The sequence below is a fragment of the Pseudorca crassidens genome, chromosome 2 (assembly GCF_039906515.1).
Source record: "Pseudorca crassidens isolate mPseCra1 chromosome 2, mPseCra1.hap1, whole genome shotgun sequence".
NCBI lineage: Eukaryota > Metazoa > Chordata > Mammalia > Artiodactyla > Delphinidae > Pseudorca > Pseudorca crassidens.
The window spans coordinates 85,091,705-85,118,278 of record NC_090297.1 but is presented as its reverse complement, the minus strand read 5'-3'; the positions used below and the strand labels follow the sequence as shown (position 1 = coordinate 85,118,278).

General features: G+C 38.2%; 1 protein-coding gene across 1 annotated transcript in view; it reads left to right on the top strand.

Annotated features, from left to right (window-relative positions):
• Positions 1 to 18,474, top strand: part of DPYD (dihydropyrimidine dehydrogenase) — an 806,187-nt gene extending 787,713 nt beyond the window's left edge. The window contains exons 22-23 of the mRNA XM_067726990.1: positions 13,795 to 13,935; positions 17,013 to 18,474. Of these exons, the coding sequence (XP_067583091.1) occupies positions 13,795 to 13,935; positions 17,013 to 17,183 (312 nt within the window). The 3' untranslated portion in view covers positions 17,184 to 18,474. The remainder of the gene's footprint in view (positions 1 to 13,794; positions 13,936 to 17,012) is intronic.
• Positions 18,475 to 26,574: the final 8,100 nt, after the last annotated feature.

The window sequence follows — 26,574 nt, the reverse complement described above, 5'->3', positions numbered from 1 at the left end:
ATTTGTTCTGCTCTAAAGTATCAGATATGGCTATACCTTTAATTTTTTTTCACAAATAAGCAACCATTCCAAGATCTCAATATTTGCATTTTAAAGTGACTCCTTCCTTCTCTCAAGTTATGATCCAATGACAAAAAAATGTATCATAAATTGCATGACTTACTTTACATTTAAATGTTCAGTGTCTCAGAATTCGCTAAAGCTTTTCAAGAGTGAATCAGAAATGGGTTAGACAAAGTTCCAATAAGGATGGCCAATTTCTATAAAAAGTTTCATACCTTAAGTAAATCTTTGTCTAATAAGGAAGAGTTTAACAAAAAACTTTACAAATAAAACCTTCTGACAAAGTCCAGAATTCTTGTCTATAAGCCCCTTATTTGAAACCAAGACCTTAGTACTACTTTTAACATTTCTGTGAAGACAAAAATGTTTCTTCTACTACAGTGCTGATTCTTTACTTTGAAATATGTTCAACATAGTTCCCTTTTCTTCTTGATATGAACCAGATGGAAAAGGTAGCAGAAGGTGGACCTTGAGGTGATGAGTTCAAGTAGAAGCATGTAGCTTCACATGACCGAAGCAGGTGCAGGTTGGGGTACAATAAGAGAAAAGGGTGGAGAGAGAACATGATGATGGTGTCTGGACTCCTCTCTCTGCTTCCTTCTTACTATATCATTTCCCTTTATGATTCATTTAAACTTTTCCTATATATCGACTCAACTATCTTCCATCCTTACCTCTTTTTTTTTTTAAAACATCTTTACTGGACTATAATTGCTTTACAGTGATGTGTTAGTTTCTGCTTTATAACAAAGTGAATCAGCTATACATATACATATGTCCCTATATCTCTGCCATCTTGTGTCTCCCTCCCTCCCACCCTCCCTATCCCACCCCTCTAGGTGGTCACAAAGCACCGAGCTGATCTCCCTGTGCTATGCGGCTGCTTCCCACTAGCTATCTATTTTACATTTGGTAGTGTATATATGTCCATGCCACTCTCTCACGTCGTCCCAGCTTACCCTTACCCTTCCCCATGTACTCAAGTCCACTCTCTATGTCTGCATCTTTATAGCTGTCCTGCCCCTAGGTTCTTTAGAACCTTTTTTTTAGATTCCATATATATGTGTTAGCATACGGTATTTGTTTTTCTCTTTCTGACTTACGTCACTCTGTATGACAGTCTCTAGGTCCATCCACCTCACTACAAATAGCTCAATTTGTTTCTTTTTTATGGCTGAGTAATATTCCATTGTATATATGTGCCACATCTTCTTTATCCATTCATCTGTTGATGGACACTTAAGCTCCTTCCGTGTCCTGGCTATTGTAAATAGAGCTGCAGTGAACATTGTGGTACATGACTCCTTTTGAATTATGATTTTCTCAGGGTATATGCCCAGTAGTGGGACTGCTGGGTCGTATGATTGATAGTTCTATTTTTAGTTTTCTAAGGAACCTCCATACTGTTCTCCATAGTAGCTGTATCCATTTACATTCCCACCAGCAGTGCAAGAGGGTTCCCTTTTCTCCACACCCTCTCCAGTATTTGTTGTTTGTAGATTTTTTGATGATGGCCATTCTGACCGGTGTGAGGTGATATCTCATTGTAGTTTTGATTTGCATTTCTCAAATGATTAGTGATGTTGAGCATCCTTTCATGTGTTTGTTGGCAATCTGTATATCTTCTTTGGAGAAATGTCTATTTAGGTCTTCTGCCCATTTTTGGATTGCATCCCTACCTCTTTTTATGCTTCAAACCTGTGTCACCCACTATCTTCTGGATACCTCCACCTGGATAGTCTAAGCAAGGTGCCTAAAGGCCATCCTACTTCAAACTAAACTGATTATCATTCCTTCTAAGCCTGATCTTCCTCCTGAGTCCTGTGTCTCAACGAACAGCACTCTATCTACCCTCTTACCTAAGCAGAAACCTGAAATTTGGCCTAGATTTCATCCTATGACTCATCTCACTCATGAATGGGATCATAGACATTCACCAATGTCCACCATTTTTATCTGTCATGTCCTCTTCCTCTTCTGCTCTTCCCTACAGCAAAGGTCTTAGGGAAGTTCTTTATACATTCTTTCCTGGAATTCTGAAATATTCTACAAACTGGCCTCCCACCTTCTTTTCTCATTCTTACCTAATGTATCCTCCAACTATTATGAAGTATTCTTTGTTAAATGCAAATCTGATTGTTTTACCCTTTGCTTAAAATTCCCACATCTTAAGCATGATCTTAAGGTAAACTCCTTAGCATAAACATCAGACCTTCATATTTTAGCTTATCTTGGCCTAAGCAGGTTCAGTGGAGTGGTGAAAAGTAGAATCCAGGAGGTGGTAAATTGAAGAGTGAATAAAGGTTTCAAAATTAAGGACAAGGCATATGGAATACGCTTCCCTGAACTTGAGAAAGATCAAAAGGAAAGTGACAAGAAGAAATGTAGTAGAGGGAAAGGTTGGTTTGTATATGTTAGGATACTATAAGCTTGCATGTGTTTATATGCTAGGAAAGGATACCTACAGCTACCAGAAAGGGCATGATTAAAGAAGCTATATCCTTGGCAAATAAGGAAGGAATGGAGTCCAGACAATACATTAAGTCATCTTGGATAAGAGAGTGACATATGATTTTCTACCTACTGCAATGCCATAGGCATTTAATGAGACTGAATTTGGGCTTACCAGTGTCATTCTAGTAAGTAGCCTGTGTTTGAAGAAAGTGACTGCTAGAAAGTCTTAAGAAGCTATTTCCTTCATTGAAAGATGTAGCAAGGTTTATAAGATTTTAGAAGATTATATTTATGGGAAAAGAGTTTCCTGAATTAAGCCTGGAACTACTCTGTCACGCTGCTTGGGTTCAAATTATGCCACTGCCATTTAGCAGCTACATGAACTTGCCTCGGTTAACTAATCTGTAAAGTGGACATAATTAAAGAGTCTGCCTGGGCTTCCCTGGTGGCGCAGTGGTTGAGAGTCCGCCTGCCGATGCAGGGGACACGGGTTCGTGCCCCGGTCCGGGAAGATCCCACATGCTGCGGAGCGGCTGGACCCGTGAGCCATGGCCGCTGAGCCTGCGCGTCCGGAGCCTGTGCTCCGCAACGGGAGAGGCCACAACAGTGAGAGGCCCGCGTACCGCAAAAAAAAAAAAAGTCTGCCTCATGGGATTATAAATTAGGTAGTGTGTGAAGTGCTTTTAGCCTGCACCAAACATATCCTAAATACTGTATATGTTACCCACTATTAGTTATGATGTTAGGAATGGACAGCTTGAAGTAGATAACAGGTTAGGGTGACCCTCCATTTCCATATGTCCAATAAAGTGAACTCAAGAATGTTAGTAGGAATACATAAAGCTCTGGAAGTCAACCAAGTTGGAAGTTTTGAAGAAGTCCATATATTTTTCAGGAAATTTTTATCATATACCTACCATGAGACAAGCAGTGTGCTAGGAATTGAGCATCTATAGTACAAAAAATAAAACAGCCACAGCCTCTGTCCTCATGAAGCATACAGAATAGAGAAAGAAACAGGTATTAAAACAAAGAATCACACTAATAATATAAAGCTATATTTGTAATACAAACAATAAAGAAAAATACAGGATGTGTGGAGTCTCTTTCATAGCAAGACCTAATTTAGATTGAAGGAGATGAGGAAGGCCTCTCTGAGGAACTGGCGTTTAAGGAGCCCTGTAGACTGGGTAGTGATTAGAGGGGTAAGTGGAAAAAGGAATGTTCCCGGTGATTCATAATGTGGTCCTAGATTTGGTGAGTGGCCATGGTTATGGAAACAGAAGCAGAGGTTAAATTGATGAAGACTTGATAATTCTCCCTCTAAAATTTGATGATTCTCTTTATATACTGAGGTATAAGGGACGGTAAGGAGTTGAAAATAAGGAGACTAAGATGATTAGATTTTTGATAGTCCCACTAACTGAGATAAAGAAAAATGAAAGATAATGAATCAGGGTTTTATTCTTGGTGTTTTAGGTTTGATGAGTTTTTTAATGTGGGGTGAAAAATTTAGATTTGAGCATATTGAAATTAGTGAGCTCAAACTAATTTTGCACCTGTGCTGGATGATATAAAGAAAAAAGAACTAACATGCTGACCACCTACTGGGTGCCAGACACAAGACAGAAGCTTCACGTATATTTTCTTCATTTCTTGCTTAACCTAATACCCTATGAGGGAGTAGGAAGTTCTGGGGAAGCAAATGGGAACAAGTGATCAAAGAAATAAGAGCATAACCAGAAGGAAATGATGACGTGGAGAAAAAAATAGAGGAAGTCTTAAGAATGAGGAAGTGGTCCACAGGTCAGAAAGCACTGCTCATCTTGGTAAGGACATCTGGTATTGTTTCATTTTGCCTTTCACATGTAACCACTGAGACTCCAATTTTCAGTTGGCAATAATTGTCCTATTCACCCATACATCCATTTTGTCATTCATCCAACAACTATTAACATCCACCCACTATGTTCCAGCACTACTCTAGTCTCTAGCAATTCAGTAGTGAACAAAACAAAAGCCCAGCTCTCGTGGTGTCTACGTTTGGTGTCTACATTATAGAACAGACAATAAACAAATGAACAAGTGGGTACATACTATGTCAGATGGTCACAGTGCTGTGGAGAAGATACAGCAGGATTAGGGGAAAAGTAATTGCTGGAGAGGTTGATCAGGAGATGCCTGCCTGGTTAAATGGCATATGAGTAAACACTTCAAAGAGTGAGAGAGTGATCAATGCAGATAAATATCGGGGTCGGGGGAGAACGTTCCATTCAGAAGGAACAGAAAATGCAAAGACCCCGAAGTAGGAAAGTCCTTGGCAGGAAACTATTGAGGCTTTTTAAAAGGAAGAATGATGTGATCTGACAAAATTTTTCAAAGGCTCATTCTGTCTGCGGTGTTGATACAAGATCCTAGATGGGCAAGGACAGAAGCAGGAAGACTGGTTAGAAGGCTGTTGTAACAATCTAGGTGGGAGATTGGCAGGAAGGAGAATAAATACTAGATAACGTCAGAAGACCTCAACTCCATTGTTCTAAATGAAATGATGTGTGTGAAAGTATTGCACGAGGCATAGTTCTATTCAAATGTAAGGAGCCACGGTTGTTGTCATTTTCATACGAGTCCCTTGCCCCCTTGCCCATTATTTTAGACCCCATCTGGATGATGTGGCCATGTGGTTGTTCAGTCCGCATTGAAATTAACAGCCACGTTCCCTTTAAGAGTCATTTTCTCTCTGCATGTGAATCAGACATTTCTTCTTGTGCTTTTATTGTTTTATTGTACCACACTTACCCAGGCATGCTACATACTTCCCTCTGCTGCTTCATTATTACTTTTATGTTTTCCCTACAGTGTTTCTTCTGTTCTTGACATACCATTTTTCCATCTCCCCTTTTTCCTGAGGGCCTGGGTTATCTGTTTTCGTGCTTAATATTTTCCCTGTCCACCTATCTGTTTATTTTAGCATGTTTCTTCCCTACTCGCTGTTGGCCTCTTTATAGATTCCTCTGTTCAATAGTTTAAACTCCATGCCATTGCTTTGTTTATCCTCTCAGCTAGCACAGTATATTATTCCCCATCTGCTATAGAAAGGGCCCCAGTGTCCCACAAAGTTGACTAAGCCCCTCTTGTCTGAACAAGTTTTTCAGTCATGGATTCAAGTTTCTAATCTACCCACATCTTCTCTGGTTATGAGTGTGACAATATTATTTCTAAGCAAGCCATGCTCAATAGATCTCATCTTTTGTTCTTTTCTTTCAAATGCCTCAGATAAGACTTAATGGTCTGCTGCTTCAGAAGTAGGCAGTTTCAATATCAGTCAATCAGTAAGTACTTATTGAGTATTTGCTATGTGACCTTAGCAGTGTGCTCAGGACTGGGTCTTCGTCCAGAGACTAACAAGGCATGGTTCAAGGCACCAGGTTTTTCCTGATCTTGGTGGAGATGTAGTGCTAACATATATTTATTATGCACTCGCTGCAATCCAGGAAACTGGGAATACAACATGAATTTTAAAAAGAGAGATATCTATCCTTACGGAGCTCACAGTCTAACAAGGGAGAAAGACACATGTTAAAAATTATTTACAGTTCAATCAAATATGTACAAAATGCTCTGGGAACACAGAGGAGTGAAAGGGATTAGTTCCGCCTCGGGTAATTGTGCAAAGCTTCACAGAGATGGTGATATTTAACATGTAGTTTAATAAATTAGTGTTAATTAAGCAGAGAATTAATAATAAAAGCTAATATTTATTGAGTACTTATGAGGTTTCAGGCACTGTTCTGCATGCTTGTGAATTAACTCATTTAATCCTCACCATAACCCTATCAGGTATCCATATTTTCCCTATTTTACTGATTAAGTAATTAATAAACAGAGAGGTTAAATAACTTGTCTAAGGTCACACAGCTAGGAAGACATGAAAACCAAGACTTGATTCCAAAATCTGGCTCTAAAACTTGGTCCTTAATCACTATCTTCTTCTGTCTCTCATGAAAGAAAAAAAAAAAAAAAAGGAAGGTGGCATTTCAAGCATATGAGTATGTTTGCAAAGCATAGTGTTAATACATACTTGGAATAAATGCAGCCATGGGACCTTAAATCCAATACAAAACTCATTCTTTTGTTCAGTAGGATTTCCTAGAAAGGACCAAACTGAGAGGCAGTAATGAGGAAAATAATCCAGTTTTCTTGCTCAGTCTTAACATGATGTAAAAGGGCGAGGGGATATACTGATTAAACATTTAAGGATTTCAGCTAGAGCGTCAAGAGTGGTTACTCCCAGTGTTACACTGTGACTAGGGGGTCCTTGAGAACCAGAAGTCTTCACTAGCCAACATGGTATCCAGCTTCCCCTTGCGTCCTTGGAAGCTAAGAAATGGTCTCAGAGGCTGTCAGTCCTACCGCAGGGAATAGTCTGGGGCCCTAGCGTCAGCCAGGCGTCCAGTCAATTTCCTCTTTATCAACCCTACATCTGGATTTCCATTTCATAGTGACACATTTACCATACATATTGCCATATTGCGGAGCTGTCGCTTTTGTGAAAGAAAAGGCTTCTGAGGAAGAGGAGGGTAATCAAAATCAGTGCTGAAGGGGAAGGGGAAGAATGAGATAAAGTAAGAAAAAGACAACTGACCTCCAGCAATAGATGTAAAGGTCTCCTTCTAAAAGATGAACCAGGACCTTCTGAAGAAGCTCCTAACACATTCCACAGGTTCACCTGTGCTAGAGAAAAGAAACCAAATAGGAAGCCGTTTTATTTCCTGGCTGAAGAGAACTGAAATGACAGCGTGCACATTTGGCCCTGCTAAATGAGAAACGTGCTTTAGTCCCAGGCAGCATATAACAGAGATTTGAGAGTCTGCCAAGGCTTATAAAGTTCCCCGAATGCTTCCCACTTCTGTTGATATATTTGAGAATGAATTCTCATTCTCTTTATGAAGCCAGGAATGTATCTCTAACGTCTTTGAATTTCTGGGTAGGAAAATGAATGGTTTAGGGGCACTAGTGATGTTTTCATCTCTTCCTGCTGCTTCTAGGAAGAGATAGACTGCATCTCATAAGACTGGCAAGACAGTGTTGGCAGGAGACCAGTCAGTCTGATCGAGAGGTTTATTATTTCAATTGAGTTGTGAGGGGAAGGAGAAAAGTACTCATATATAACTGTAAGGCATATTAGATACTATGGAGCATAAAAGGGATGACACAGGAAGAAAAATAGTAGAGGATTTTCCCAGCATTTTCAGAAGATACCAGAGAAATGGGCAGGAGGCATTAACATTCTCAGTTGTCTATATACAGACAAATAGCAGATGAAAAATTATGAGACTGCACTTTAAAACACATGAACAGAATATGGTGAAAATCAACTCTTAAGTCTTACGGGGATGTTTTGAGATGTGATTCCTGACTGGAATATGATGATGGAAAGGTATATCTTCTTTGGAATAAATAAGTCTGATGAAAGGGCTGGGGGAGGAACAGTATATGTCAAAAAGATATACACATGCATGGAAATCCACAAACATGAAAGTGAAGCATGGAGGAAGCAGCTGCAGGAGAGTGAAATGAAAGGAAAACAGAAATGTTTTCGGGGACTACATCAGAGACCCCATAACTAGATGGTTAATACGGACAGGCAAGATAGAGCAGCGATGTAAGCCTTTACAGACTTCAGATGAAAATCCCACTCCACTAAAGGCAAAACATTGGCAAAACTATTGAATTGCCATGTTGGAAATTTAATCTCACAAAGGAGAGAGAAGCAATGAGAGACTTACTGCATTGACTTATTTCTGGTTCCTTATAAAAATATGTTTGGGGAAAATGGTAGCTAAAAGAATCTTGAAGGAAAGTAACCATCCCATATCATCGTAGAGTTTGTTAGGCCACAGAAAGGAAGTCTAAACTTAAATGTACAAGTATGCCACCTTTAGTAAATCTACTTTCAGGGAGCTCAGAAACAACAATAGAAAACAATCCCGTAGTCAGAGCTCTAACCTGAATGGATCAAGAAGAATGAGAGGCTGTCAAATTGAAATTTGGTGACATAATCTCTGAGTTTCACGAGGAATAGGAAAAGAGTGAAGCGTTTAGATAACTCAGTATTGAATAGTCATATGAGAAAATAGAGATCACATTACCAACGATGATCATAAAAGAGTGGCATCAGGATTTTAAAGTGTTTCAGAAATACCAAAGCCTCAAATTATCTGAATTTGGAGAAAATATTAGGAAAAATGGAAATGTATTTTCTCTATTAAAAGTAAAAAAAGAAAAAAAAAAAGAGAATACACCCACTACTTAGAGCAGATGGTATACTGTTAACTTACAATTAGAACTGTTCAGCTCCTGTTATCTTTGTAGCATCCCCATAAAGAATGCTTTTAGAACTGAAAAGGATAAGGAAAACATATTCGAGAGGTGAAGCCCAAGATAGGTAAGGATAAAGTAGAAACATATCACATTTAGCCTCATTAAATGTATTTAAATCCAAAGTGTCTGGCAAGAACTTGCTACTTTAAAGCCTGAGCCAGCCCACATAAAAAGAATACAGTGATCAGGGCCACAGCTCTCTACTGAACCAATATTGACTACACCCAAACCTCACCCATCTGTCTCAGTAACAAGCTCCCTTCCACTCCACCCTCTCTCACCCACTTCAGTTCCCAGGTCCTCACTAGCTCCTACCCCATCTCTTGGTTTGCTTGTTTCTCTTACCTTCTCCACTAATTTACTTACTATTTTATTTCCTGAATCATGCTTTGTCTCTGCCCTCCCAACTCAGCTTATTCACACTGAGTCCTGTTATCAGAGTTCTACTGAATTTAAACTCAAGACTTCCCTATCTAATTGTACAGTCACCATCCCTGTCTCCTAGCTCGGAGGACATTATATAGAATATCAAAAATAAATTGTATGCTGTATTTTTGAAACTATTTTAGTATGATATTGCTGTATCACACTGCTAAAAATTAAATGGTGCTCTAGGTTCTTTAGAAAAGGAAAAGGTTGATGTGGCAAGGGGAGTGAAGAAAAGATAGAAGTAGACCAGAAAGCTTCATTAAGGATCATTAAACTTTTGACTTGAGAGCATTAGTAAAGGAAGAAATTATCAAGTGTCAGCATAAATTCTGTGAGAACAAACCAAATTATCTCATTTCCTATTTTGATAGGTTTATTAGGCAAGCAGTGAACTTGATATAACAGATAAGAACCTGTGACATTGGTAATGGTACAGATAAGGAAATGGTAAAGTAATTAAACAGCTACGTCCAAATAATTTTGATCTGTTTTGGATAGACATCATAGTGATTGCCCACAGCACACTGTCCTTGGTCCTGGCCTTTGAATGACACTTTTTTACAGGTATCGTAAATAGTATGCTAATCAGATGTGTAGAAGACTTAAATCTAAGGACAGTTAACACGCCAGATATCAATCACAACTTGAAAATACTTCAATCACCCGTAAAAAAAAATAGGCCAAAACTAAGAAAGTCATACTAAGCCTAATACATTAAGTATGATGCAGCAGGGATGGGATGGGGGCCCTCTAGTTCCTCACTTTTGATCCCAAACTTTATATCAAACAGAAATATTGACTGATCTAGTTTTTAAAAATACTTTTGATTATCCCAAACAAATAATTAATTGACAAAGATGTGATTCTAGAATTCTGTACTGCTTCCCAACATTAATTTAGGGAAAACATATTTAAATCACATGTATCACCTACACTTTAAAGAATTTGGCATCACTCTTCCCACATACACATTCATACATAAACTTTTCCACTAATCAGGGATGGCTATAGCAGATCGCACGACCTTTGTATATCCACACCCTGCTTGGAATAATGAATGTAGGTACCCTAATCTCCACAGGTATGTGTCCAACAGGGACTAGACTAGCCATATGTGCTTTACTGATTATATGCAACTTTCAGCAAACTCCAAATTCCAGAACGTGTACTCAAGGGTATTTATAAACTGGCAGTACTACCTGGAAGCTTTGAGTTTTAAACAAATGTCCACGTTTTCTGCCACATAGAATGATAATTCATTTTATTTGATTACTCTTTACAAAATAACTTAAAATTGTTGCCATTCTTTTATCCTCTTCCAGATTAAATATATATATACATAATTTTCTTAAGAACTATGATGAATGAGGGGTGATTTTTAACACCATGTGTAAATAACTTTTTGAGGCTCCAAGGACTTTGTTTGATTTAGTTTCACATTAAACAATGATGTTTTAATAAATGACAACAGCAAATCTCCAATATAGAGCAAAAGGCGTATTTGATATACACAGAATGTGAATTTGCTTCCTCCAATAAAATATCTTAGAAATATGCACTGTTTCTTTGGAATAAGCCTTATAAGCTGGATGACCATCTAGGGAGTTTCCTGTTTAATCATCTTTTGAATATTTACTGATGATTTCAGTCAAGCCATGATCTAATTCAATGAAACAACTGTTCTGGCTAATTTGTTTACTAGATTGAAAAAATTATTTTCTACCACGTAGAGTCTTTTACAGCCATAGAGTGACCTCATGCATTTGCTGTCTTAAAATATTAGAAAATATTAAACATATCCAGATATGTTGACTATGATTATTTTGTATTTAAAGAGGTACTCAAATCTTTTTGTGAATCTCATATTAATAAAAGTATTCGGTAAATCAAAAAGTAGCTGTTAGCTCATACAACCGTGTGCCTAATATTTTGCTGAATATTTAGTATATAGAAAAACTAAAGATACATTTATTTTAACAAATATTTGAGTACCCATTATGTTTCAGTGATCTGAGGAGCAAGATACACAACATGAGATACAAAGATGAATAAAGCCTCCTAAGAGGCTGCAAATAAGGAGCTGAATGTAGAAAATACCTACAACATGAAGTAAACTTTGCTAAATAGAGAAATAACCGATGAGCCAGTAAAGCAGAGTGCTTTTGATCATAGAATTTGAAGTTAGGCAGCACTGGTCTGAATCCCTGCTTCATCATTTATTTAATTTTATACCTTAAATGTCAATAATCTCATCCTCTATAAAATGTGTGAGATTTAAATGAGAAAATGCTTAAAAATTATGGCACTGGCCTGATACATAGTAAGAACTCAAAGTAATCTGTAACCATTAGTTCCACATAATAGATAGAACACTCTAGGCCATTGCATTGGTAGGAGGGGGAGAGAGAGAGGATGAAGAGGGGAAAAGGGCAGGAGGAAAAGATGTAGGAGACAAAGGAAGAAGAGAATGAAGAAGCGGGAGATCACATCTTCAATTTGGTTAGGAAAGGAGAAGGAAGAATTAAGGAGATTTTCAGGAAGTAGTGGCATGTGAGATGTCTTTGAAGGATGGACAGGATTTTTCAAAGTGAAGATGGGAAGGAAGGGTATTCTGGACAGAGGACTCAAGATAAAATTAGGTGCCAGAGGAGTTGACTGACAAGTGTGTTCAGTGTAGGGCATGTGTCCAGTGTAGCTAAAGCACATGGTGTTCGGAAGTGAGAAATAAGACCAAAAAAGACTAGTTGGTAGAAAGCCTTAAATGCTAGACTTAAATGTGAAACTGTATTTAATTCAACAGATTTTTGAGTAAGGTAGTGAGAACATTTAAGCTGTGCTCTACAGCATAGATGAAGATGACAACACTGCATAAGGTAGAAAGGAAAGGGAGAATAAGAGGATGAGACACGTAGGCTCTTATAACTACATTAGAAGTAATGGGAAATTAATTAGTAATGGTTAAAGATTATAGTAGACTTGGAAAGAGGATTCAGAAGATATTGCAGATCCAGAGCTCAGAAGACTTGGCAACTAATGAGATCTTGGAGTAGGGAGAAGTCAGAGTGAAATACAGCTCTGAAATTTCAAGCCTCAGTGACTGAAGAAATCCTAACAGTGTTAGTAAGACTAAGGAAATCAGAAGGAAGATCCAGTTTTGTGATGCTGATGAAAAATTCGGTGAGGGGTGAATTTGACATACCAAATTCTAATGACAGTGCTTATCATGCAGCTGATAAAAGTAGATCTTAAGTCTGTGAGAGAAATTCAGAATGGAGATATTGATTTGGACATCAAGTGCCCCCCCTCTACAAACAGACTGTGGTATCACTGAAATTATACCTTCAACACACTGAAAAGAAAATAGTCAAGACAGTAAGTTTTTGATCACCTTATTTTTTGAGAGACACACGAATGGTATATAATTATGTAAGCTTTGTTTCAGTTTAAAAGCTCAAAGTCATGAGCATATTGTCATTTAGAGCTGAAATCGGGAAAAAATAGAGTAAAAAAGGGTAACCAAGGTCATAAAAAGAAGAACAGAAAATAAGATACCATAGAGAATATAGGAAGGTGGCTTTAAATGTGAGTCAAACCACCTTGAAGACGGACCTTGAATTCAAACAAAAGATTGTCTTGTTAAAAGTTAAAAACAGAAGCAGAAAATCTTGACAGCATACTAATTTTACAAACATTGTTACATTCTTCTGTTTTGTTTTATGAAACAAAGTGTTTCTTATTGTTGATGAAACATCTTCTGTGCTTCACATATTAAGCACACTTCCAATTAATATGAAGAACAAAGCAATGTGTAACAGCATGAAAAATCTTCAGTGGTGAATGAAGAAAATCCTAGTTCTTTAATAGTAAAAGAGCATCTTATTTAGCTATTAAATTAACCTAATTAATTAACATAAATTAGAATTTTTAAATCGTGAAATATACTCTTCAAGACATGACAGGTGGGCATGCTATCAAAGCACTCTTCTAAATGAAATCTAGACTCCAAATGCAGTGCTATAAATGCAGAGTGTCCACATTTTTATTCCCCTCATTCCTAGCAATCTAAGGTTTTCTAGTATCAGTGCATTACCCTTTGTCACTTTTCATTACTTTCGGATCATTCAAAGTCCAAAATTGAGAAAAAGGAAGCCACAACCACTGAAAAGGGTGTCATTTCTTCTGTCCACAGAAACACTGATTTAGATCATTTGTAGAAAACCTGATGAATGCAATTAGTTAGGTCTTGTGTTTCTACGCTAGATATATACAGAAAGCCCATCTTTCAGGAGACAGAAATATGTAAGCTATAATTATAAAAAGTATATCTGTGAGAACTACAGTATCCAAAACCTTCTAAGTTATATAATGCAGGATTTTATAAAAACAGGGAAATTTGGACAGATACTAATCATCACATGGCAATGTTTTACAATGAACACTGTAAGTAATTCAGTGCCTATCTTTCAGGATGTGATTGGAAAAGCACTGCAGTACCTTGGAACATTTGGTGAACTGAGCACCGTAGAGCAAGTTGTGGCTGTGATTGATGAAGAAATGTGTATCAGCTGTGGCAAATGCTACATGACCTGTAATGACTCTGGCTACCAGGTAAGAATCCTGCTGCAATTAGGATGCTGTGAGGCATGTTTCTTCTTGGCTTTTGTAGCAGAAAGCATCTTCTGTCACAAAGTGTGGGATTCAGACCAGACGTGCCAAACATTGCTACTCAGCAGTGACATAGCTCTCTGTCCTCTCACCCTCATAACATAGTGATTTTTTTTTTTTTAAAGGGAAGCCATAACTCATACTAACGATGCCACCATTCAGTGCACAGTACTGTTTTAGTATCATTTCATCACTCATAAAATTGGAAGGAAGAATTCAAACAAAAAAAGAAATTCACACAATTATGCCCATGAGGAAGCATTATGCTCTCATGCAGAGGGAAAAGAGCTACAATTTATTGCCATGACCCTGAAAGAACTTGCTTCCTTCTACCAAAAGAGAATGCTCTTCCATTCAGTATTGATTGAGCTTCATTTAAAAAGAAAAAGCATTTTCCCACCAACTAGATGGGCTGGTTGGGACCAGAAATTCCTCTATAGCTGGAAGAGTCAACAAGTTGTATTCCTACCACATGAAATGATCCAGAGATTCTTTCCAGTTCCTCAGCCTTCAGCTGAGAGTCTGCCATGGAACAATAAAGAAAAAATGGGCATTCAACTGTCTTCAGGCTAAAAACTACAGAATAATATTATTTTCATTAAATATTTCAAGCTATAAAGAAGTATAATAAAGTAAAATAAGATCCCTTTAAGATGATTAATGAATTTTCAAATTAGATAAACTGGCCATTGTTAAAAATTGTAGTTCATTTACCTTATTCAGCTTGGAGAAAGTTCCTATTTGCTTGTGGTACGATATTACATATTCTTCTGATCACCTAATACAGGTATGACAGACATAATTTTAATTTTTTTAAAATCTCTTCTTCCTTAATTTAACACTACTTCTATACCAAGTTTTCACCCTTGTATCACTTTTTTTCTATCTGAGAAGTGTCTCTAACAGTTACTTTGAAAATGCTAATCATATCACATTCATTTTCATTTCTTCTTTTCTCTAATTAACCAATCAGAGATAAGTAAGGAAGTTTCATCACTAAAATCACAGCATCAGGGTTCTAACATCTTAAATCTTAGAGGTTATTACTCCCACCTTGGAATTCTAGCCTTGGTACAATTTTAGCAAAAATAATCTTATTAATGAGGGGAAAAAAATCACAATTATACATTTAAAAAGATTTTAAAAGTCCTTTGACTCTTATGTCTCTAAAGGATAAAAAATAGAAAATCAAAATCTTCAACTGAAAAGTTTTACATGTTTGCAAATTTTCAAAGTATAAGATTTCTTTTTTTTTTTTTTTTTTTTTTTTTTGCGGTACGCGGGCCTCTCACTGTTGTGGCCTCTCCTGTTGCGGAGCACAGGCTCCGGACGCGCAGGCTCAGCGGCCATGGCTCATAGGCCCAGCCGCTCCGTGGCATGTGGGATCCTCGCAGACTGGGGCATGAACCCGTGTCCCCTGCATTAGCAGGCGGACTCTCAACCACTGCGCCACCAGGGAAGCCCAAAGTTTAAGATTTCTAAAACATAAGTATTATTTTATTTTCATCAATTGTTTCTTGGATTTCTATTTATAAAAGGGTACATAAAGAAGAGAAATAGCTTTTACTCATTTAAACAGCCATCTGAGATGTTGTTTTACAAAACATAGCAACAATTTGTTTAGACAAATTTTCTAATAGTTTGTCATAACTACAGTTCTTGTTCAGATATATGGTTGTTTCCTTAAAGATCAGAAATTTTTAAAAAATATTAAGCAGCCTGACATAATTTACTCTGAGACCATTTTCATTTTTATGTGCATAAAAGAGAAAAAAATTATAGTTACAAGTAGCCTCATTTGGGGGAGGAAAAGTTTAAACATAAAAAATATTTTGAATTGGATTATATAGCATGTTGTATGACACAGGAAAAAAAAACACAACAGAATTCAGTAATTATTTCAAAATGTAAGATTTGCAGACCTGGCCTCAAGGAGTATCTGGAGTGAGGCGGGGGCTTAATGACCCTCATAATTTTGCTCAGCCCCCTAGCTCGTTCCTCCAAATTAGTGCACCATCTGAGTAAAAACATCAAATTGTTCTGCAAGATTCCAGACAAGTCCTCAAGTCCCCTCTGCCCCCACGTATCTACCCTGAAGTCTCCCCTAGATGGAAATTCTTGCATGTTGTTTCCAAATAAGAAATGTTATAACATTTGGAAACAAATGTTTCTCTCTTTAACAAATAATCATCATGACTTTAAATAAAAATCTAATTGTAAATTTCACACTAGGTATTTTCATTGCACATTATAGATTGCTTCATGTTAAAAGAAAGGAAGGAAGGAAAGAAGGGAGGGGGGGAAATGGAATAAATTATTGAATTTCTCAAAATCCTGAGCAGTTTTAGAGCTGGAAGACTTATCCTGGTTCTCCCAGCTGAGGAGTGTCAGGCCAGGACCAGGAAGCGGTATCCAGGCTCCCATCTTTCAGTGATTTTTCCCCTTGGTGGTCGGGTAATGCCTAGAATCAGCTTGGAAATCCTCAAACCTGAAAGCTGGCACTTAAGCTAATTTTTTTTCCTATTGCCTTCTTCTAAACACTACACACATAATTTGAAATCCAAACAAGTGCATTCATTGCCCCATCTGACAGTGACGTTTCTCCACTGCCGAGAACCATGAGTGCGAGAAGGACAAGGTGTGGAAGCACCCTGCCCCCCTCAGGTAGCTGACACCTGCCCAGTCATGGTCAGACTGACAAGACCTGTGTTCTTCTCAGAACACAGGACACTAGAGAGTTACTATGTTATGAAATATTTTCCTCACACAAAGAGAGAAAAATACCTCTAAGGAATTTTAAACATTGTGTTTCTAATTTTAAAGGCATTTCTTTTTTGTCCTTTTTTTTTTTTTTTCCTTCTCCCTGGCAGCTCAACTGTTGCTATAGCTGCACCACGGTGCTGGGCGTAGTTGTCTCCAAGTGCAGCTCTCCTGCAGTGGAAAAAAACGTTGATGCTAAAATGGGGGCATTCTTGACCTTTGTGGGCAGTGACAGCAAGACTCTTTATTTCTGTTCGCAGGCTATCCAGTTTGATCCTGAAACCCACCTGCCCACCATTACTGACACTTGTACAGGCTGTACCCTGTGTCTCTCCGTCTGCCCTATTATCGACTGCATCAGAATGGTTTCCAGGACAACACCTTATGAACCAAAGAGAGGCTTGCCCTTGGCTGTGAATCCCGTGTCTTAAGGTGATTTGTGAAACAGTTGCTGTGGACCTTGAGGTCACCTACTTATGCTGATCTTTTTAATTGTGATCATTATGCTCAGCTCTTTCTAAATTCAAACAAACATATAATTTCTAAATAAAAAAAGATAATTTCTAAAGAAATTTCTAAATTTTAAAAATGTCTACTGCCAGTGACCATTCAGTTAATGGTCGTAAAATAGAATAATTCTTTTCTGAGGAGAGCTGTTAAATATAACTGTGTAGCAGTTAATTGGATGTTCACCATCAGTTGTCCATTATGAAAAATATTAGCAGTTTTGTGGCAATTAATACTACAGTTTCCAAATTGCCCTATGCTGGGCTCTGTCTTTGATTTCTAATTGTAAAAGAAATAAGTATTTTAGAACAAAGTACAATTTAACTTATGAGCAAATGTTTCCAAGGCAACATTTTATAATTAAAAATTACATTTAATTTTAACTCTGTTTCTAAGCAAAGGTAATTAGCTCCATAAAGCTCAAATGAAGTCACATAATAATTTTCTGTGGCAGGAAAAGAAAGCCAACAAGGATTTGGGAAACTTTTTTTCAGGCCCCTTCGCTGAAATAACTTCTTTTTGGTGCTGGATACTGAAGGCGAGAGTATTCAGTAACCATTCATATCACACTGTGCTATTCATCACTCACTCCTTAGATGGGTGTCCAAACGCCACCAATGAATCAACATGACATTCTTCTTTAAATATTTAAACTATGTTCCTAACAAAGTAAGATGTGTTAGGACGGAGCTCTGGTTAAAGCCACTCTTTTGCTGTGCACAGATCTGTTCTATCTGCTTCTAATAGTAACCTTCATGATTACAGCAATTAATGTTTGAACACAACCCAGATTATACAGCAGTGGGTCATGTGCTTCATCATTCAAGAATGAAAAATATAGTATTGGAAATATATATTAAATGTGTGATACCACTTTACCAACTCTTTATTTTAGTGTTTATGTGGAATTTTGAAAGTAATTAAATAAAAAAGAAATATTTTCTGTTACTGCCAAATAATATTTTTGTATTTCTCTATTTTCATAATCAGCAAATAGCATCCTATAAATTAGTTTATCTCTTCTTTGTGGCATATTTTAATATGAATCCATAAGTAGTGAATCTTTATGTAATCATCTGTGGCATATTTCTATGACAAATGCAAGATCAAGAAAAATTAAATGTTTGATTATGCACTTTTAGAAATGCACATTTACCACAAAATCTGTATGATTGAATAATACCAAATAAAATTTTATAAAGCATTATTAAATAACACGGTCTTCTGCTATCTCTTGGTAGAGCAGTTTGGTGTTAATTCTACAGCAAATTCCATTCACAGTCAGTCATACATATCAAGCTAGTTCAAATCTAATGAAGGTGTCCTTAAGATTTCTTCCCACTCTTGACTCTGATAAACCCTTCTATACAGATGGTGCTAACATCTATACCTCCAAGTTGGACTTCTGTCCATGTATCTGACCACTTGCTGTATTTAAGCATTTCAAACTCAATTTCAAAAGTCAAAATAGTTACTTCTCCTGCTTTTTGTCTTCCCTGCTTTCATGGAACATTCCCCAAGTCTTTCCCCAGCTCTAAATTGTAGAAACTGCCATGGTTCTTTCCTCCATTGTGTATTATGCAGCTCTTGTAATACCTCCTAACAGGCCATCCAACATCCCCTTCCACTTCTTCAGTGCTACTCTATTGATAGATTACTTGCCAACATGAATGTCCCATCATATTTCTCCACCACCATAAAAACCTCCCGATCCTTTCATGTGTTAACAAATTAAATGCAGTTTCATTAAAATGGAATTGAATACTCTCCTACTAAGAGCCTCCACTACTATTCCAAACATATGTTCTTTACATACTCTGGGCTTTAACCAAAGTTGGAAGATAATTGCAGTCTTTGGAGTTTGATACCTGGCTGTCACTTAATTGCTTGTTACCTCAGACAACCAAACTTCCTAATCTATAAAACTGGTATTAAAATAGTTTCTAATTCCTAAGGTTATTGTGAGGATAAAACAAAATAATACAGGTTAATTAAATAACTCTTATTGAATAAGTATTCACTTTTTTTTTTTTCTCATTTAAAAGCATCGTATAGTGAAGCAATTTAGAAAACAAAGATATGTTTTGGATACAAATCATCTTCTGTCTCTTCTATTATGTTTGTTATTTTATTTATTTATTTATTTGCGGTACACGGGCCTCCCATCGCCGCGGCCCCTCCCGCGGCGGAGCACAGGCTCCAGACGCGCAGGCCCAGCGGCCATGGCCCACGGGCCCAGCCGCTCCGCGGCACGCGGTATCCTCCCGGACCGGGGCACGAACCCGTGCCCCCTGCATCGGCAGGCGGACCCCCAACCACTGCGCCACCAGAGAAGCCCCTATGTTTGTTATTTTAAAATGAAAATGTTTATAGTGGAACAAGTTATAAATCTTACTGGTTCCCTTGTTAACAGTGAGTTCATTAAAATCTTTAATGTGTTCACTTAAAAATATGTTTACACTGGGCTTCCCTGGTGGCGCAGTGGTTGAGAATCTGCCTGCTAATGCAGGGGACACGGGTTCGAGCCCTGGTCAGGGAGGATCCCACATGCCGCGGAGCGACTAGGCCCGTGAGCCACAACTACTGAGCCTGCGCGTCTGGAGCCTGTGCTCCGCAACAAGAGAGGTCGCGATAGTGAGAGGCCCGCACTCTGCGATGAAGAGTGGCCCCCGCTTGCCACAACTAGAGAAAGCCCTCGCACAGGAACGAAGACCCAACACAGCAAAAATAATTAATTAATTAATTAACTCCTACCCACCAACATCTTCTTAAAAAAAATCATAAAAAAAAATATGTTTACACTAGAGCTCATATAATCAGGTTATACTTTATAATAAACACAGAATTTCAATAATATAAACACATTCAGTTACTAAGATCTTATCTAATATTGTCTGAAGAGACCATCATCAGTCTATCTTGTACTACTCATGTGAGAGCCTTGTCATTACAATAAAATAACTTAAAAATTCTTGTTGACTGTACATTAAGAAAAAAATTTACCTGTAAATATTGTTTATATAAGACACACGTTTTTTAATGCAGAACAAATTCTTCTACCATTGTTTTAAAACTCTATCAACCAAAATGACAGCAACAAACCAAAACTAAAATGTAAATAAAACATCTCATTTAAGCACACAGTAATTTGATCAGAATAGAGGTTATTAGCCCCATTTCACAGATGGAAAACCAAGGCTCAAAGAGTTTATGCAATTTGCCCAAGACCATACACTGAAGAGGGCAAAGTCCGTATTTAAACCCAATACTCCACTCCCCCACTACACAGCCCACAGTGCATGTTCCCCATCTTCACTTGCACCTCCCAAACCTTCCTACAAATGTGAAAAAAGTCATTCATCTTACACACAGGTTATTAGAATCTGGATCTGCTGTTTGCCAAGCACATGAACTTGGATATGTTAACTAGACCACTGAACCTCAATTTATTCATCTGTAAAATTTCATCAGAAGATGATAGCTTTGCATTTAATACATTAGATATAATTATAATTTCTTTTGCTATTATTTATGAATATAGAAATTTCAAATACACTTTAAAGAGATAAAAGGCTACTATCAAAATTCTACATTTGCTAGACTCAAAATCAGACTGTCTTAGTATTAACTGGTGGTATGACTTCCTAAGCATTCATTCATCATCATAGCAATCTGGAAAAAGACATTCCAAGCAGTTGGAAGATCAAGATTCTTTTTTTAAAAAAAATAAATTTATTTATTTATGTTTGGCTGTGTTGGGTCTTCATTTCTGTGCGAGGGCTTTCTCTAGTTGCGGCGAGCGGGGACCACTCTTCCTCGCGGTGCGCGGGCCTACTCACTATCGCGGCCTCTCTTGTTGCGGAGCGCAGGCTCCAGACGCGCAGGCTCAGTAGTTGTGGCTCACGGGCCCGGTTGCTCCGCGGCATGTGGGATCTTCCCCGACCAGGGCTCGAACCCGTGTCCCCTGCATCGGCAGGCAGATTCTAAACCACTGCGCCATCAGGGAAGCCCCAAGATTCTTTTAAAAAGAGAGTAGGGTGGCCGGGCTTCCCTGGTGGCACAGTGGTTAAGAGTCCGCCTGCCGATGCAGGGGACACAGTTTCGTGCCCCGGTCTGGGAAGATCCCACATGCCGCGGAGCGGCTAGACCCGTGAGCCATGGCCACTGAGCCTGCGTGTCCGGAGCCTGTGCTCCGCAATGGGAGAGGCCACAACAGTGAGAGGCCCGCGTATCGCAAAAAAGAGAAAAAAAAAAAAAGAGAGAGAGTTGAGTAGCTAATTCTAACAAAAATGAAAGATCCCAGTAATGAAACTTAACATATATATATATATATATATATATCTCCAATTACCATATTTAGAAATGAAGCTCAGCTGACTTGACTTTCAGACAATGCCCTCTCTTCCATATTATTTTGCTAGGTGGGTATTACCTATTTTTCTACAATATGAATATTTGGAGATGCATTATTCACTTTTGGTGGTCTTAGGGTGCCATTTAATGGCCTGAAGAAACTATGAAATAACCATTGTCTGAAAGGGTTAATTAATATGGTAACATTAATTAATATAGTACCTCTTTTATTAATTAGTACAGATTTTCTGCTTAAATTTTTTTAATTACAAAATGACATTTTTAAAGTGAATAGTCCCATTCAGGTTGGAAACTTGCATGGCTAATTGTCCCTCTGAGTATGTTAGCCTTTCATTAACTGATCTATAGCATTTATAAACTCTGATATTGTCTATCATTGTTTTCATATTTACTGTTCTTCTAATATGCACTATAAACTGCTGTGCCATTAAAGAAACCAAGCCATCTTGTCACTGGTAGATAGTCTATAGTAGTGAGTCATATTGGTTAATGTATCTGTGCAGTTATTTCTTTACAGAATTTGTGTAGTGCTTTTCCACATGTTGTGTTCCGCGAGCACCCAGAGTCTTCTGTGTCCCTGCCTTCTCTATTCCACTACCATTGATGAATTCAAATTCATACACTGCTGGAAGTTTTTGAAGATTTGCATTAGTCAACATACGGGTCAAGACCTCCTCTCTTACCAATAATTTTCCTTCATGTGTTTCTGTTGAAACTAAGATCTACCTGCCTATTACTAGTGCTGGCTTATTCATCTTTCCTGACCTTCTGTGATTTTATGGTATCCAGCTCCATGGAATCTAGGTATTTGGTCAAAGATAAAGTGCCAAGTATACACAAACACGCACACACACACACACACACACACAAGTGTGAGAAAGACACATGTATGTTAAGACTCAATTATTGAAAAGGTTAAGTCTGCATATTTTCTTGGAGATATAAGAACCTGAGTGAAAGATAAGAAACTTTCAATTCATGTCTTTATGTAAGAAACTCAAAAATGCTTATTTTCTCTGTTTTAAAAGAATCTCTTCTGAGTGAAACAGAGAGGGAGGGCTTAGGGATTTGGGACAGAACTGTAGGAAGCTAACCATAATTTTTTTTTTACATTCCCCATTTGTTTTGCAACATTTGGGAGACTACATCTTGCTCTTCCTTCTTATAGGTTGTGATGTTTTGATGGGGCACTTATGTGGTTGGGGGGGCATGGTATATTGAATAATGAAAGTTCGTTTTCTCTTTTGAGACTACAAGCATGAGTAATTTTTTTTTTTTTTCGGTACGCGGGCCTCTCACTGTTGTGGCCTCTCCCGCTGCGGAGCACAGGCTCCGGACGCGCAGACTCAGCGGCCATGGCTCACGGGCCCAGCCGCTCCGCGGCATGTGGGATCTTCCTGGACCGGGGCACGAACCCGCGTCCCCTGCATCGGCAGGCAGACTCTGAACCACTGCACCACCAGGGAAGCCCAGCATGCATAATTTTTATCCTACTGCAACGTCTTACCAACAACTATGGCCAATGGCAATGCCTCCTATTCCAGTATTATTCTGAGCTAACCCTTAAAATAAAAATCTTTGAAAGTTTCCTGAAGACAAGAACATGGCAACTTTATGCTCTCTTCTGCTAAAGACAGCAGTGTAGGAGTCCAAGGACCTAGCAAAGAACACCATAGATAAAACATCTACATTAAAGATAAGAGGAGAAAGACTGGTGACTCCAAAGTCTATGTGTCATCCCCACTTCTCTGAATTTCAAATGTGTATATCAGAGTCCTTGTTGTACAACGGATATTCAGTTACAAAGCCTAACTTCGGATGCCTAAAGTCAACTCTTATCTCCTCCTTAGTTCATCTCTTCCCATCCTTCTTCGTGTATCATAGCTTTGCTCCTCGTCTAGTCACTCAGGATTGATCCAATAAAATCACAATAAGCTCTTCCTTTCTTTCCTGCCCCATATCAGTCACGAAGCTTAATTTCAAGTGACAGAAAATCCAATTCAAACTATTTTAGGAAAAGAAAGAAGGATGTTATTGGCTTACATAACTAAAAACCCAGGGGTAGTGTTTATTGGATCCAGAGTTTCAAATAACAGCATCAGCAGAACTCAGATTCCCTTCATCTCTCTGTTCTGCCTTCTGTGGCTTTATTTTCAGGTTCCACGTGTGACCCCTGGAGCTCTAAGTTCACATCGTCTTTGTTGTATCATAAAAAATATCATATTGTTGTGTGGTAGACAAAACAATGTCCCCTCCCTAAGCTGCTTATGTCCTAATGCCTGGAACCTGTGAATTTATCAAGCTACATGACAAGGGGGGGAATAAATACCAGATTGAATTAAGGTTGCTAATCAACTGACCTTAAAATAGGGAGATTATCCTAGATAATCTGGGTGAGCTGAATGTAATCACAAGAGTCCTCAGTAAGTGGAAGAGGGAGGCAGAAAAGACAGAATGTCAGCAATGCAATCGAGAAATACTCAGCTGGTCACTTAGGGCTTTAAAAATGGAAGGGGGGGGGTCACAAGGCAGGGAATTCGAGCACCTCGAGAAGCTAGAAAAAGCAAGAAAATGGACTTTCCCCTAGAGCCTCTAGAAAGGAAGGCAGTTCAGCCCATCGTTAGTTTGTAACCAATGGAGACACTTCTTATACTCTGATCTCCAGAACTGTGAGATGATAAGTATTTGTGTTGCTTTCAGTAACTTAGTTTGTGATAGTTACAGCAACAATAGGAATCTCATATATTCTGCAAGGATCAAGAGCCTCTGCTGTTACCAAATTTGGGTAAACGGATGGACCAAAGAATAAAAATCAACTACAGTCTGTCCCACTGCATTCCTCCCATCCTTTGCCAGTTTTTATCAACTTCTACCTCTGAAATAAGAAGTGCTTCTGTATCTTCTTCTATTCTCATTGTCCTACTTCAGGTCTTTATCAAGGGACTTAAAGATAATTTGTAAGGTCCATAATAGTTCCGTGTTGCTAGAATCTAGTACCTAAGATATGAAAAAAAAAAATTGTCTAAAGTAGAAATTTACATGACCTTGGAAGTAAAAACAAAGCATTCATTTGTGCCCAAAAATATCAGATTACATTGATATATATAGGAGATGAGACAGTAAAATGTAGAGTCAAATATTCTCAAAAAGAAATTTAATATGATTTTTGTCTTATGTGCTAATTTATTTTCATAAACTTTTTATTAAAATATAGCACACACAGAAAAATTCACAAGTCATAAGTTTCAGCTTATCACACAAAGGGAACACCACAGGGCTTCCCTGGTGGCGCAGTGGTTGAGAGTCCGCCTGCCGATGCAGGGGACACGGATTCGTGCCCTGGTCCGGGAAGATCCCACATGCCGCGGAGCGGCTGGGCCCGTGAGCCATGGCCGCTGAGCCTGCGCGTCCGGAGCCTGTGCTCCGCAACGGGAGAGGCCACAACAGTGAGAGGCCCGCGTATCACACACACAAAAAAAGGGAACACCACAAAGAGAACAATACTCATTTAATTCCCACCCAAGTCAAAAATCTCCCTGCATCTCTGAAATCTTTCTTGGACCTCTTCCTTTCTCCTGCAAAGTAACCACTGTCCTGACCTCTAGCACCAGCTGGTTTGCCTATTTTTGAACTTTCTATAAATAGAACCACACAATAAGTTGTTTTTTTTTTTTTTTTTTGGTCACACTGCACAGCATGCAGGATCTTAGCTCCCGGATGAGGGATGGAACCAGTGCTCCTGCAGTGGAAGCATGGAGTCTTAACCACTGGACCACCACGGAAGTTCCCCACAATATGTATTTTTTTAAATGATTGATTTCTTTCACTCAGTATTAGCCTTTGGAGAGTCATATATGCCATTGCATGTAATGGTAATTTGATGATTTTTATTCCTGTATAGTATTCCAGTGCATAAGAATGACATGATTTCATATCTATGCTATTATTGAAGAAAATATAGGTCGTTGGTAGTCTTTCTTACTATTACAAATAATGCTGCTATGAAGATTCTTGTGTTTGTATTTCGGTGCATAGATGTATGCATTTCTTTTGAGAAATAACCAGGAAGGGGATAGCTGAATCGTAGGAATTGTGTGTCTTTATTATTATTTGTGCTACCGAAATGTTTTGCAAAATTATTATAGCCATTTACACTTCACCAGCAGCATTCAAGTTCCTCTTCACCATTGTTAACACTTTATATTGGAAGGAGGGGTGTTAGCAATCTGATGGGTGCATAGTGGTAAATATTTAATAAACAGAAAACAAAAATCTTAATCATGAAGGAAAAAGTTGATAAAGACAACGTTAAAATTAGGAGTTTCTGGGAAACTCCCACTGGTGGCCCAGTCGTTAGGACTCCTCGCTTTCACTGCCGAGGGCCTGGGTTCAGTCCCTGGTCGGGGAACTAAGATCCTGCAAGCCGTGAGGCACGGCCAAAAATTTAAAAAATTTTTAAAAGTTAGGAGTTTCTTTTCATCAAAAGGACCACTAAGAGTATGAACAGGTAAGTCACAGACTGAGAAAATACATTTGCAATACATATAACTGGCAAAGAACTCACTTACAAAATATTAAAAGGCCTACAAATCAATAAGAAAAAAACAGACCACCAATAGAGCAAATGGGCAAAAGACATAAATAGATGCCTCACAAAAAGAGGATATTCTAACTGTAAACAAGTGTATAAAAAGGTGCTTCAAGGTATTGAAAACTAAAATATAAGGTACAACTCCACTAGATAGAAAAAAACCTGAAAGAATTGTAGTAAATAGAAAATTCTGAAGCTGCTTGGCCCCTAACCAGAGTGTGTAATTGAGCAGTAAATAAAATTTAGCCTACCGGTTTCATGCTGAGGCAAAATGAGAAATGAAGTTTTCTTAATCTTTATTCATTGTAAAGGATTTGTTATTTAGGAAAGGAAGTTTATTAGTTCCTGTA